At 48.5% G+C, this 12,752-nt stretch overlaps 1 protein-coding gene across 1 annotated transcript; it reads right to left on the bottom strand.

The window, feature by feature from the left end:
- Window positions 1–6,208: 6,208 nt before the first annotated feature.
- LOC123040696 (desmethyl-deoxy-podophyllotoxin synthase-like) lies at window positions 6,209–8,284 on the bottom strand. The gene is made up of 2 exons (XM_044463468.1): window positions 7,335–8,284; window positions 6,209–6,989 (listed from the first exon to the last, which is right to left on the bottom strand). The coding sequence occupies exons 1-2, from the start codon at window positions 8,262–8,264 to the stop codon at window positions 6,363–6,365; spliced, it is 1,557 nt and encodes a 518-aa protein (XP_044319403.1). The 5' UTR covers window positions 8,265–8,284; the 3' UTR covers window positions 6,209–6,362.
- Window positions 8,285–12,752: the final 4,468 nt, after the last annotated feature.

The following is a 12,752-nucleotide window of genomic DNA, read 5'->3' as shown; positions in this document are numbered from 1 at the left end:
TAATACGTACCAAGCTGGGGTCTCTTTGGAGCAGACTGCACATTACGGAGATGCTTTATATTGTACACTTCTGCTAGCTGATAACAGATGGGCTAATATTAGATTTTCGTGTGAACTGATTAAACTGTAGAACTCCTCAAGGATTTCACCACTCGAGTACTTGAGAACTCGCAGGGACGCCTTATCCTTTGCCCGTTCGCCTGGCTGCTATAGGGAAACAAGATGCATGATTTCTCCAAGATGTGCATGTATCATAGAAGGAAAAAAAAATTAGAGGCGGGAGATCCTTGAGTGAAGGTGTCAGTGCCCAGATGTGAGAAAAGTCTACCGGCGGCGGCGTATCCCTGGCGGCTCGCCGACCGCGGCGTACGAGCAGAGGCGATTGTTCTCATGGCCGTGCTCCAGCATCCCCGAATAGAAAGCTGCTGCCGGCCGGCCCGCCTCCCGCCCTCCCTTGCTCCTGCAACCCACATGCCCTCCCTCACCTGAATCCACTTCTTGGCCCGGGCGCTCGTCACCAAGGACAAGAGGAAGATGCCCATGGTGGCGAGTCCGGTCGTATAGACGGCGCTCCAAATCCGTCCGCGGGCTGTGGATCCACCATCGGCCGCTAAATATAGGGGTGGGGCTGCGCGTGGCACTTGATCCGGGCGTAGCTAGCCTAGCCTGTGCAGGGCGCTGCTCCTGCAGGATCTTTACAGCGGCGATGGAATGCTCTCTCCGACGGCGCTGAATCGAGGGGAGAGGGATGCCAAGTACTCTCAAACCGAAGAGATATTTTTTAGGAATCCAAAGAGATATTTGACCACATGAGCAACTGAAAATTAGGAGGTTTTGCGGATCTACGTTAGACGTGCGTTCGGCTCATCGTACCAATAACAACCGTGCATTGTTGGTTGCCGGTCGTTATTGGCCTAATATCTAGTAGTGACTAGACATCATACGGAAAACGCAACCACGTATAACAGTTCCAAGTAAGAGCCAACACCTGTGATGGTGGAGTAGGGGAGATGTGCTCATCATGTACACGTATGTTCTAGAAACATGAACACGTTTCATATTCACAGGCATTATGTGTAAAGTAAGCAGATGCAATTCAAGTTAGAAGCAATACAAGCTAGACATCATATGCAACATGCAACCACATATAATAGTGTCAAGTTAGAGCAAGCACCGGTGATGGTGGAGTAGGGGAGATGTGCTCATCATCTACACAGCTACGTGGACTGTCCAGCCTTGTGTTGTCTTGCAAATCTTGTTGGGAGGATGGCAGAGTAGAATCTTTAGAGACCCCCTGTTTGAGTTGCTCCGAAGGACCACCATCATCCACTCCCGGACTAATTTCCTTTAGCTGTAATGATTTTTCTTTGTGAAGTCAAACCGATAAGAAAAAGGAATAAAATTCGCTCTTCAGAACTCAGTCATGCATGATACTGATGAACACTACTCGGATGAAAGGCAAACACATGATGCGAGGATGGAATATGTACGAAAAAATGGACGGCTTGACATATTCACACCTATGATGTGGTAACTAAGCAGAAGGCACTTCAACAAATTAGAAACACTGCAAGACACCATATGGAAGGTGCAATCAATATCACTCTGCCAAGTTAAAACTGTCTCGTCATAGGTGGCGTTCATCAAACTAGAAGCAATACATGCTAGAAATCATATTCAAGACGCAAACCAATATCACACTGCCAACTTAAAGGTGTCCCGTCATAAGCGACTGATGCAGGATACACAAGAAGAGTAGTTTCATATAAGAACATGGTGTGATAGACAAATATAGTATGTACCAAAAACAGGAAAACGTGTCATATTCACATGTATCATGTGTAAGCTAAGCAGATGCAGTTTACACTAATTAGGAGCAATACGAGCTAGACACCATATGCAAAATGCAACCAGATATCACACTGCCAAGTTAGAGCAAGCACCTTGGATGGTGGAGTAGGGGAGCGGAGACTTGGACCATGTAATGCACTATCAGTAGAAGGAGAATCTGTACAGATGCTCCGTTTACATTGCTGCAGAGGACCACCATCATCGCCTTCCTTACTCTTTTCCTTCCTCTTTCTTGATTTTGCCTTGTCAAGTCAAACCCACAAGAAAAAGGAATAAAATTTGCTCTTCAAAACTTATTGATGCATGATACCGACGAACACTACTTTCATGTAAGGCAGCCGCATGATAGGAGGATGGAATATGTATGAAAAACAGGACGGCATGACATATTGACATGTATAATGTATAAAGTGTAAACTAAGCACAAGGTGTTTGAACTTGTTAGAATCGATGCAAGCTAGAAACCATATGAAAGATGAAACCAATATCACTCTGCCAAATTAAAAGGGTGCCCTAACAAATGTATTTGACCAAATTAGAAGCAATACATGGCAACAGGTTAGAAATAATATGCAATATGCAATGAATAAAGGTGACTCATCGTAAGTGATTGATGCAGGATACAGAAGAGAGGTAGTTTCATATAAGAACAAGGTTAACACATAGACGTAGTGTATACCAAAAATAGGAAGGCATATCATATTCACAGGTATAATGTGTAAACTAAGCAGATGCAATTTACCCTAATTAGAAGCATTACAAGCTAGACACCGTATGCAACATGCAACCACATATCACACTGCGAAGTTGGAGCAAGCACCTGTGATGGTGGTGTAGGGGAAGTGCTGTCTTCAGGTACAGAGCAACGTTCAATATCTTCATTTAGGCTTGCTGTTTTTTGAGAATCATGTGGAGAGGATGAAATTGCATTCTTTATAAGAGTATTGCGTCTCATATTAATCCACACGCGTGACTGTCTTATCATAAGCGATAGACGCAGGATACACAAGAACAGTAGTTTGATGTAAGAACATGGTGTGATAGGCAGATGAAGTATGTACCAAAAGCAGGAAGGCGTGTCATATTCACATGTATAATGTGTAAGCTAAGGAGATGCAATTTAACAAATTAGGAGCATTGATGAGGGATACACAAGAAAAGTAGTTTGATGTAAGAACATGGTTAATAGAAAGACGTAGTATGTACCAAAAACAGGAAGGCATGTCATATTCACAGGTATAATGTGTTAACTAAGCAGATGCAATTTACCCTAATTAGAAGCATTACAAGGTAGACACCATATGCAACATGCAACCACATATCCCACTACCAAGTAAGAGCAAGCACCTGCGATGGTGGTGTGGGGGAATTGTGGTGATCAACTAGAGAGCTACGTTGACTATCTTCATTTAGCCTTGCTGTTTCTTGAGAATCATGTGGGGAGGATGACACTGCACTCTTTAAACGAGTAGGGCGTCTGACAGTAACCCACCCGAGTGACTGTCTCATCATAAGTGATTGACGAGGGATACAAAAGAGCATTAGTTTGATGTACGAACATGGTTAATAGACATATGTAGTATGTATCAAAAATAGGAAGGCATGTCATTATCAAAGGTATAATGTGTAAAGTAAGCAGATGCAATTTAACCAAATTGGAGGCAATACAAGCTAGACACCATATGCAACATGCAACCACATTTAACAGCGCGAAGTTAAAGCAAGCACCTGGGATGGTTGTGTGTGGCAATTGAGATCATCAACTGCAGAGCTACGTTTACTGTCTCCAACTGCTGACACTGCACCCATTAAAGCGCTGAAACGCTTAGTGCTTATCCTCGAATTACACTGGAGCGACTTCTGTCTTTTCTTTTCTGCATTCATCAACACTGCGTCAGAGTCTGAAATACCCATGCATAAAAAAACAATAGTGTGAGTATGGGTGAAGTTTGTGCACAATTAGTACAATGTAAAGGTAGCAGATAGCAGGTCGGTGAGAAATAAATGAAAGATGACGGGGAAACTGATCCACGAACACCTATGGGGATCGGCAGACCGAGCCCCTTTCGATTCGGTGAGGGCGGAGGTCGAGCAATGGACGCTGCCAGACCGAGCGTGAGAGTGTCCCTGATGTTTTGAATGAGCCGAACCCCTTCTACGTTGCGCTTGGGCCTCCTTTTATACTCTCAAGGGGTCACCGACAGGTGGCAACGTAGACGAGAGGGGTAGAAATGGAAAAAGAATGCGGTAGCTGCACCTACCGCTACTGTAGACACAGTGCACCCTACCTAACTCTGGCGGCAGGGGACAAGAGCATTGAATGCCCGTCTGAGTTGCCTAAACAGTGCAAAAAGTGACCGTTAGAAGCACCACCGTTCGCCATGATGGCCTCCTCTTCATCTCCGCTTGCCACCGCGTACCCCTGGCTGCACAGGTTCCCGCCACGCGCCCCTGAGAAAGCCTCATGGTGACACGCGGGCGGGTGCGCTGGAGCGCGGGTATGGGGTGGCAGCTGGCCCCCGGCAAGTACCTTGCCGGGGTCGTCGTCTTGTCGCGTCCGGAAGCTTGTCGCTCGCCGGATCTTGCCGGGACGTGTGGTGCGTCGCGGTAAGTTTCTTGTGGTGCCTTGGTTGGCCTTCCCGGCAAGCTCCTCTTGCCGGGGTCTTGTCTCTTCCCGGCAAGATCCTCTTGTCGGGGCCTTGTCTCTTCATCTTGAATGCTTTGTTCTTGAAGGGGCTCCAAGGGAACCCACGGAGGACCCTGGCGGTCGTTCGGCAAGACTTGCCGCGGGGCACTGCAACTGCCCGTGCACGAGTTCGGGATACTAGGGTACCCCTACTCTAGTACACCGACAGGAGCCCCCGGGCCTGGGCCATACACGGTGCCGAGCGCTGTTGGGCCAGGCCCAAAACAGGGCAGGGGCATGCGCGGGCCTGGGGTATGCCGAATCTAACTCCGTATCCACCGCGCCCCCCGCAACGGCACACGTCAATCACGGCGTCGTGGGGGAGATCGTGGGTGGTTCTTTATTCGGAAAGAGCGCAACGTCCGCCCCCTCCTCCTTATAAGCAGGGGAAACAGGGGTATTTCCCCTATCTTCGCCATTCGCTGCTGCAATCTCAGAAACCTCCGCCACCCTCCTCCGCTTCCAAAGTCGAAAGAGAGCAGCGCTCTGCTCCCGTCGCCGCCGCCACTACCAGCGCCGTCGATCTCCCCCACCGCCTCCGCCATGGCTCCAAAGACCGGAAAGGGGAAGGCCGCGAAAGCTGTGAAGTCGACCGAAGCGCAGCGGCTTGAGGCGCTGCGGAAAGAGCGGGCCACCTTCCTCCCCGAGCTCTCCGCAAAGGATCCGAGGGAGTGGTACTATCTCTTCTGGTCGATGGAGACACGGGCGCATCCGCGCACAAAGGTACTCTCCGCCATCACCTCGCAAGAAGCTCCAGTTGGCGGGTACCCTTTCTTTGCCGTGTTCATCTACTGCGGGCTCTGCCCGCCATTCTTTGATTTCTTCTGTGATATCATGAACACCTATGGGCTCCACCTCCTTGACTTCACCCCCAACGCCGTTTTGACCATGGCAGTTTTCGCCCATCTATGCGAAAACTTTGTCGGAGTCCACCCCAACGTAGCTCTCTTCCGCCATTTCTTCATGCCCCGTGTCGAGAGAGGGGAAACCCTTGCCGGGGGGATCGCCTAGATCTCGCGAGCCGGCAAGAAGGAGACGCGACAACACATGATTGGCGTTTTGCGGGAGTATCGGCTAGCAAGCGCGACAACACATGTGGACTTCTTATTGGTGGTGTTCTTTGGGCACAAAGTCTCGACTTCCGGGGTGAAAACCCTTGGTCCGAACTTCACTGGTTGTACCTGTCAATGGCAGGTCTCTATTCGTTTCCTTGTTGAAGGTATTGTTTGGAGTTTAGTCGGACTTTTTTCAGGGTGAAAACCCATGATCTGTGATCAGGCGACGACTATGTTGGTGCACGGTTTCCTTCTTGGAGGCGTCGTTCTTGGAGAACCTTTTTTGCAGTCCTTGTGGGGTCTCTGGTGGTGGTAGTTCCTCCTACTTTGCTGATCCGTTCGGCATTTTTCTTTTCTTTTTTGTTTTGGTTGTGTGCATCCTTGATGTCTGGACTAGCTCTTGACATTATGTTGTTGCAAAGACCGGGTGTAATTAATATCCGCTTGATATTAATATATTCCCATTATCAAAAAATGTGAAAAATACATTCCAAGACTAATTAGCTGGTTGCTTAATCAAGAGGTACTTTTGGATGCTCTTTTCCTTTCTTTCCCAGCAATAACATTTTGTTTTCTCTACATTTTGTTTTAATGGACCTTCACTTCCAGGGAGATTTGCTCCAGCTATAACTTTCCACTCCTTTATTGATTAATGGACATTTTTCCATACATAGTCACCCCGCTTCCTTTTACAGTCCAAATGGTCGATTTCTTACACAAGCATAGCATAGGCTGGTAGCTACATGGACATGGTGTGATAAGTAAAGCAGCTACACGAGAGCACATGGGTTAACACGGACAACCGGACACAGGTAAAGATCGTTCTTCCTTCGGACCGAGATGCCCATCTCCTCCGCCATATCTAGCTCGCCGGGCATGGCCTTGCCAGGGAGTTTCCAGTCAAAGTGGTACAATAGTGCGGCGAGCACAATCTCCATATTGGCCTGCGCAAACGTGATGCCCGGGCATATCCTCCGCCCAGCACCAAATGGAACAAACTCGAAGTCGGTGCCCTTGAAGTCAACCATGATGCTCTCAAATCGCTCCGGCTTGAACTTCCCCGGGTCATCCCAGTGCTTTGGGTCCCTGCTGATCGCCCATGCGTTCACGAACACGGTGGTGCCCTTGGGCACGTCGTACCCCATGACATTGCACGTCTCCCGGCACTCCCTCGGGAGAAGCAGTGGCAACACCGTGTGCAGCCTCAGGGTTTCCTTGATGACGAGCTTTAGGTACTTCAGGCCAGCCAGGTCATCCTCGGTCATCGTTGATTTCCCTTGGAGGCTGTTCCGCAGCTCGACTTGTGCCTTGTGCATCACTAGTGGGTTCCTCATTAGCTCTGACATGGCCCATTGGAGTGTATTCGTTGACGTCTCGCTCCCGGCGTTGAAGAGGTCCTGTATGCCAATACACAATTTATTCATCTGCTTTTGGAACAAAAGTAGTGCATAAAGTAAATCATTTCTTCAGAAATAGTAGTCTCACTTTCGCTAATCCTCTGTACAAATTCTTGAAAATCTGGGCCAGATTGCACATTTTCAAAGTTTCGAATAGTAATCTTAGTAGATGTGCAACTTAACTGAAATGTTAGTTCAATTCCTGGTTTTGTATAGATTAGAAATATATGGAATGACTTGTTGATTTGGATCGTTTGCTAATTCTCGATCGCCAGAAACTTGCTGAAAATCTCAATAATGTTGCAAATTATTAAAATGGTGTGATAGTAGTAAAATGGGGCTTACAAGGATGACCGCTTTGATGTTGCCGGTGGTGAGAGGCACCTCGAGGCCGCCTTCCTTCTGTATCCTAAGGAGCACGTCCACAAGGTCTTCCTCCTCTTCCTTGATGGCGCCTTCAGCTACGGCCTCTCTCAGCTGCTGGTGCTGCCGGAACACGCAGTCCATGAGCTCGTAGGTCTTGCGGTGGTTCAGCTCCGCCCGGCGCGTCATGCCGCCGACGGCGCTCGCGAGCCTCCACGACGGGAACATGTCATCCAGGCTGAACCCCGCGCCGACCTTGACGATCTCCGCCAGCTCCTCCAGGAACTCCTCCCGCCTCTCGAACCTGTCCCCGATCATGGCGCGCATCGTCGAGTCCGCCACGACCGTGGCGATCCGCTCGCTGACGTTCACGGCCTGGCCCGAGGACGCCGCCTCGGCGACGGCGGCGACGAGGCGGCGGGCCTCCTCCTCCCTCGCGCGGCGGAACGACCGGACGCGCCGGGCACTGAGCAGCTCCGCGACGCACAGCTTGCGGAGCTGCCGCCACAGGGCGCCGTAGCGCGCGAACACGAGGCCCTCGCCGTCGGCCCGCAGCAGCCGCGTGGTGGCGTTCCAGGGGCGGGTCGCGAAGCTGGCGTCGTGCGTCTTCATGATCTCTCGGGCGGCGTCGGCGGACGAGGCCACGACTACGCGGAGCTCGCCAAGCTGCAAGCACATGAGCGGTGCGTCGAGGCGGCGCGCGAGCTTGGCCATGGTGCGGTGGACCAGCGGCCCGCCGCGCGTGACTTGGTGGAGGTTGCCGATCACCGGCAGCCTCCACGGGCCCGGCGGCAGGTTCGGGCCATCGTTGCCGCCACGTTTCACGAGCTTGAGGAGCACCGGAGGGAGAAGCAGAGCCAGGACGATGCAGACGAGGTAGCATGCGGCTTGATCCACGGCCATGGTGTTCATGAGGGCATAGAGTGAGCGTGTGCACGCACCGACGCACATATGCTCAGCCCGGAGGGCCAGTTCTTGTGAAGAGAGCATGCATCGCTCGAGGGAGTATGAGACAAATAAGCCGCGTCACTCCATCCAAACATTGTTGCTGAGTACAGCAGTACAAGAGTCGACTTTAGCGTTGGTAGTTGGCTTGGCGTCATTGGGGATTTGGGGTTACTTGCCAACTCACAATTGCCTGTTGTGATGATGGAAGTGACCTTTTCTAATTTAAATAAGACGGTGTAGCATGACAACTCACACCTTCAGTAAGTAATCGTGTAAATCAGCAAACCGTATGCACGTCACAGTTGATATATTAACTCCGAAAAGATTCGTTTCTATAGAAAAGAAGTGCCTGTTTGGCAGGCCTCCGCTCCGCAGCTCAGCTCCTGGAGCAGCTGGAGTGGCACCGAACGTGCTGACTGTTAGAAGTATAAACGTGATTAGCTAGAGATAAGAAGATGGAGATAGACTTACTTTAAACACACAATATCTTGACTTGTATTCCAAGCCTCTTCTACGATGTACTCTATATATACTCCTACGAGGGTCAGATCAATACAACACAATTTTTCACATGGTATCAGAGCGGTTAGTCTCGCGACGCCGATCCTAGAACTTTACACCACTTCCGCAGCGCGCTGCCCCGGGGAGATTAATCTCCTCTCCTCGGGGGCGCGACACTCGATCAATCAAAGTTTCAATCGATTCCGTAGATTAGATCAATTTCATAGATTAGATCAATTCCAAATTCCGAAATTCAGTAGATTGGTTTCTTTTAGCCACCAATAAATCCCTCATCCCTCAAAATCCGATGAAAATCAGTGCAGATATCGGCATATAATCCGACGTCTCCGGCGGCAGCAAACGTGCGGCACCGACCTTACGCAACGCGTCCCACATGGAGGCCGGACGGAGCAGCCCCGGCCGGCCGAACGAGCTGGCACACAGGGCAGCGGCTCCGTCGAGGCACTGGCATGCGCCCACCGCCGCACGCGTACAGGTGCGTCAACATGGAGAATGAACTCCACACCGGTCGGCTCGGAGCGTCGTCCTGCGGTGCCGCGAACGCGGCATCTTGGGCACGGGCACAACTCCGAGCGGCTTTGATCGGGCGACACCCGGCTGGCAGCGTGGGTCTTCAACAACATCCTTCTGTCGCCTTGAGGATTCAGCTGGTCTCCACCAGCGGACGCAGCGAGCACCAGAAGAACAGAAGCAGGATACGCACGTCCGATCGGCGGAGGGCGTTAATCCCGGGCAGTCATCGATCCTCAACGCGGATCTCCCGGTTGGCGGTGCCTACAACGACTCCTACGACGACGGCTGTCCCGCCCAGAACGCAGCATACGCGGATGCGAGGGGTGCACGGCCAAGTTGGCCAACCCATCTCTCTGCGACCGGGACTCCCAGCCGGCCAAAGCAACGACACCAGGCGGGCGACATCGCCCACGGAGGCCACGCAAGTAGTACCACGGCGGACGAGCTAGCAGGCCAGGCACGTAACATCTGAAGTCCTCCAAAGTTCAGATACGTCGGATGCATGTATGTATGCATGTGTGGCTATCAGCACGCAGCATACGACTTCGACACCGTGATCTCCATCCACCGTGAGTCCTTGAACGCACGTGGTCACAACGTCTACCAGCCGATGTGCACCAAGATGACACAGAACGATCTGCGTCGAACAAACAAACTACAGCATCATCGACCTCGGGCGCACCGAGCACGCTAAATCGACGCCATCTGCACCAGATATTCTTCGTCGAGCCGAATCTCTTCATCGAGTTGTATGACTATGCCAGGCTACGAGCCAACATACTTCTTCAGCATGTCATGGCATCGACACTTCGTGGCTGTGAGGGACGCCTTCAGGCGACTCATCATCGTCGACAGGCCGCTGCAACGCCATCACAGACACTTAATCGTTAAGGTCTTCATCAACGTGGTCTTCATCAACACACTTCCGCTGCCGTCTCGTCCACAAGATGGACACCTAGCGTTCTCTGACAGACTTTTCTGCAAGACGCGGCCTAGACGACGGCAACGACCTCATCACGACGACGGCATCGACCGCGTCATCCACGACGGCATGATTGCATCGACACGGCGTCACTATAGTGACGACCCTACACGGCCGCACGGTTGATTAGAGGAGAAGGCAGGAAGGCACCAAAAGGGGACGCAGTCACCGTCCTAACTGCCGACCCATCAAAGACGCAGTTGATGATGGCGCAGCGGAGAAGACGACAAAAGAGAAGACTTCAAATCCAGTCGTAATCGTCCGCTTCACTCCCGCTACGACTGAGGGGGAATGTTAGAAGTATAAACGTGATTAGCTAGAGATAAGGAGATGGAGATAGACTTAGTTTAAACACACAATATCTTGCCTTGTACTCCAAGCCTCTTCTACGTTGTACTCTATATATACTTTTACAATGGTCAGATCAATACAACACAATTTTCCACACTGGCTTCATGCCTCTCCCAGAGCGGAGCGGAGTGGCTTGTAGGCCACTTTTTCAGAGTTGCAAAAGTGCCGCTCCGTGCGCTTCAATTTTGGATGGAGCTGGGAGTTGGAAAGCGGGGAGTGGATGTCTGCCGAACAGGGACGAAGTAATCCCCGTGTTTGCTCCGTAAAGTTTCTCTTCCCAGCTCTCAAACTTCAGTAGTGAAAGGCATGTATAAAGGGTTAAGTCGGGATGCAAGATCGGCAAAACTAGTACAAATATAGATGCTAACATGCATCATCGCGCTGTTCTTCACTTGTAGGATTAAGTTTTTTTTTCTCTACCGGGTTATTGGGGATGGTTGTTTTGTTTTGGTTTTATCTTTTTTGGCTTGAGTTTTCTGGTGATGTGTTTTTGTCATTTGTATATCAAGTTGGACTACTGTTAAAGTATATTATTCTGAGAGGATAGTGAAGTTGTTAGGTTTGTGGTTGTGATGTGTTACACATTTCGGCCTCAGAGTTAGTCGGTGGTGATTGTGCGGGCCCGTTTGAAATCTTTCATTCCACGTTGAAATTGTGGAATTGCTGCAATAACGCGCACATGAGCCAACCCATGAAGCTATCGCTCGTTCAGCTCAGTTCCCAGCTCCACTTGCCCACTTAATTTTTTTTCACTTGCTACACTGTTAGCCCAGAAAAATCTGGTTGTATTTTTATTTGAGAAGTTCATTAAATAAAAAATCACGTACTTAAAAATCTTGGGTTTTAAAAATTATTGCATTATTTGGACAAATGCTGGTGGATTTCAAACAATGTTTATGATTTTTCAAAGTTATATGAATAAAAGAATGCTCACAAACTTTAAAAATATTCTTGTACTCCCTCCCTCCGTCCCACAATATAAGATTTTTTATTGTAGGGCGGGGGGAGTAATTTTATAAATATTCTAAATTTTAAAAATGTTCATGGATTCTAAAAAATGGTCATAATGTCCATGGATTTTAATAAATATTTATAAATTAAAATGTGAAAAAAATATAGAGGGAATAAAAAACCAAAAACAAACATGGAAAAAGTAGGAAAAGACCAACAGAAAAACTATCAAAACCGATGAAAACATAAAGATAATAGTAATACATCAGGCAATACCTTCTCAAAATCATAAAAACCTCCCGACCCAGCAACACACACCCTTATAGGTAGGACACATAGCGTCTCCATAGCCCCTGACGCACCAAAAAACACCAAATCTAGAGCGCTTAGTATCTTAATATAATAGACTAGAAAAAGGCCCATGCGTTGCAACGGGAGAAAAAAATATCATGCATTCTTAATTTACAAAATACTAATCTGAGTATTTATAGCTACGATCCAAACAAAGATGGTCTTTGCCTATAAAAGCGCAAGTTCAAAATTTCACATGTCTTCTATTTAAACACGACTTGCATGTAGATTTAATACGTACAAAGGGCAAGTGTTCTTCAACTTCGTGTCCAATCCTGATTTTGCTAAGATGTTCATCCACAATCCGGATCAGTACCGATACGTAAAAAAGACGGATAATGCACTGTTGATTAAGATTGCACCCTAGATAGTACTTTTTAAAAATGGTTAACAGGTAAAATAAAATCATATTCAGATTCTATATATTTTCCTAATCAAATTCCATATATAACATGCTAAATTGTGAGTTACGGTTTAGAAGATATGAGTATTTTAAAAAACATTTGATATGCACTGCGGGTTTAATGTCATAAATATCAGTGATTTTCTATAAAATAGCATGACGAATTAAGAATAACTATTTTTTTATCTTAAAATAAAATATATAATAGATATGTCGCGTCAGTGGGAAATCAGTAGCACAACCTTTCATCAGAAGCAACCTTTAGCAGTCTTATACTACAATTTACTGGTTCAACCGGAGGTGTTCTAGACGCATGTTAAGATCTTTCGGGTTCAAAATCTAGAATTTTGTATGTCCAATGTCAGTAACAAAGCTGTAC

The sequence above is a fragment of the Triticum aestivum genome, chromosome 2B (genome assembly GCF_018294505.1).
Source record: "Triticum aestivum cultivar Chinese Spring chromosome 2B, IWGSC CS RefSeq v2.1, whole genome shotgun sequence".
Taxonomy (NCBI): Eukaryota; Viridiplantae; Streptophyta; class Magnoliopsida; order Poales; family Poaceae; genus Triticum; species Triticum aestivum.
This window is presented reverse-complemented; position numbering and strand designations above follow the sequence as displayed.

Coding starts and splice junctions, on each gene's coding strand:
- LOC123040696 (XM_044463468.1), bottom strand. CDS start 8,264: ATGAACACCATGGCCGTGGATCAAGCCGCATGCTACCTCGTCTGCATC. Junction 6,990..7,334: donor ACATCAAAGCGGTCATCCTT/GTAAGCCCCATT, acceptor ATTGGCATACAG/GACCTCTTCAACGCCGGGAG.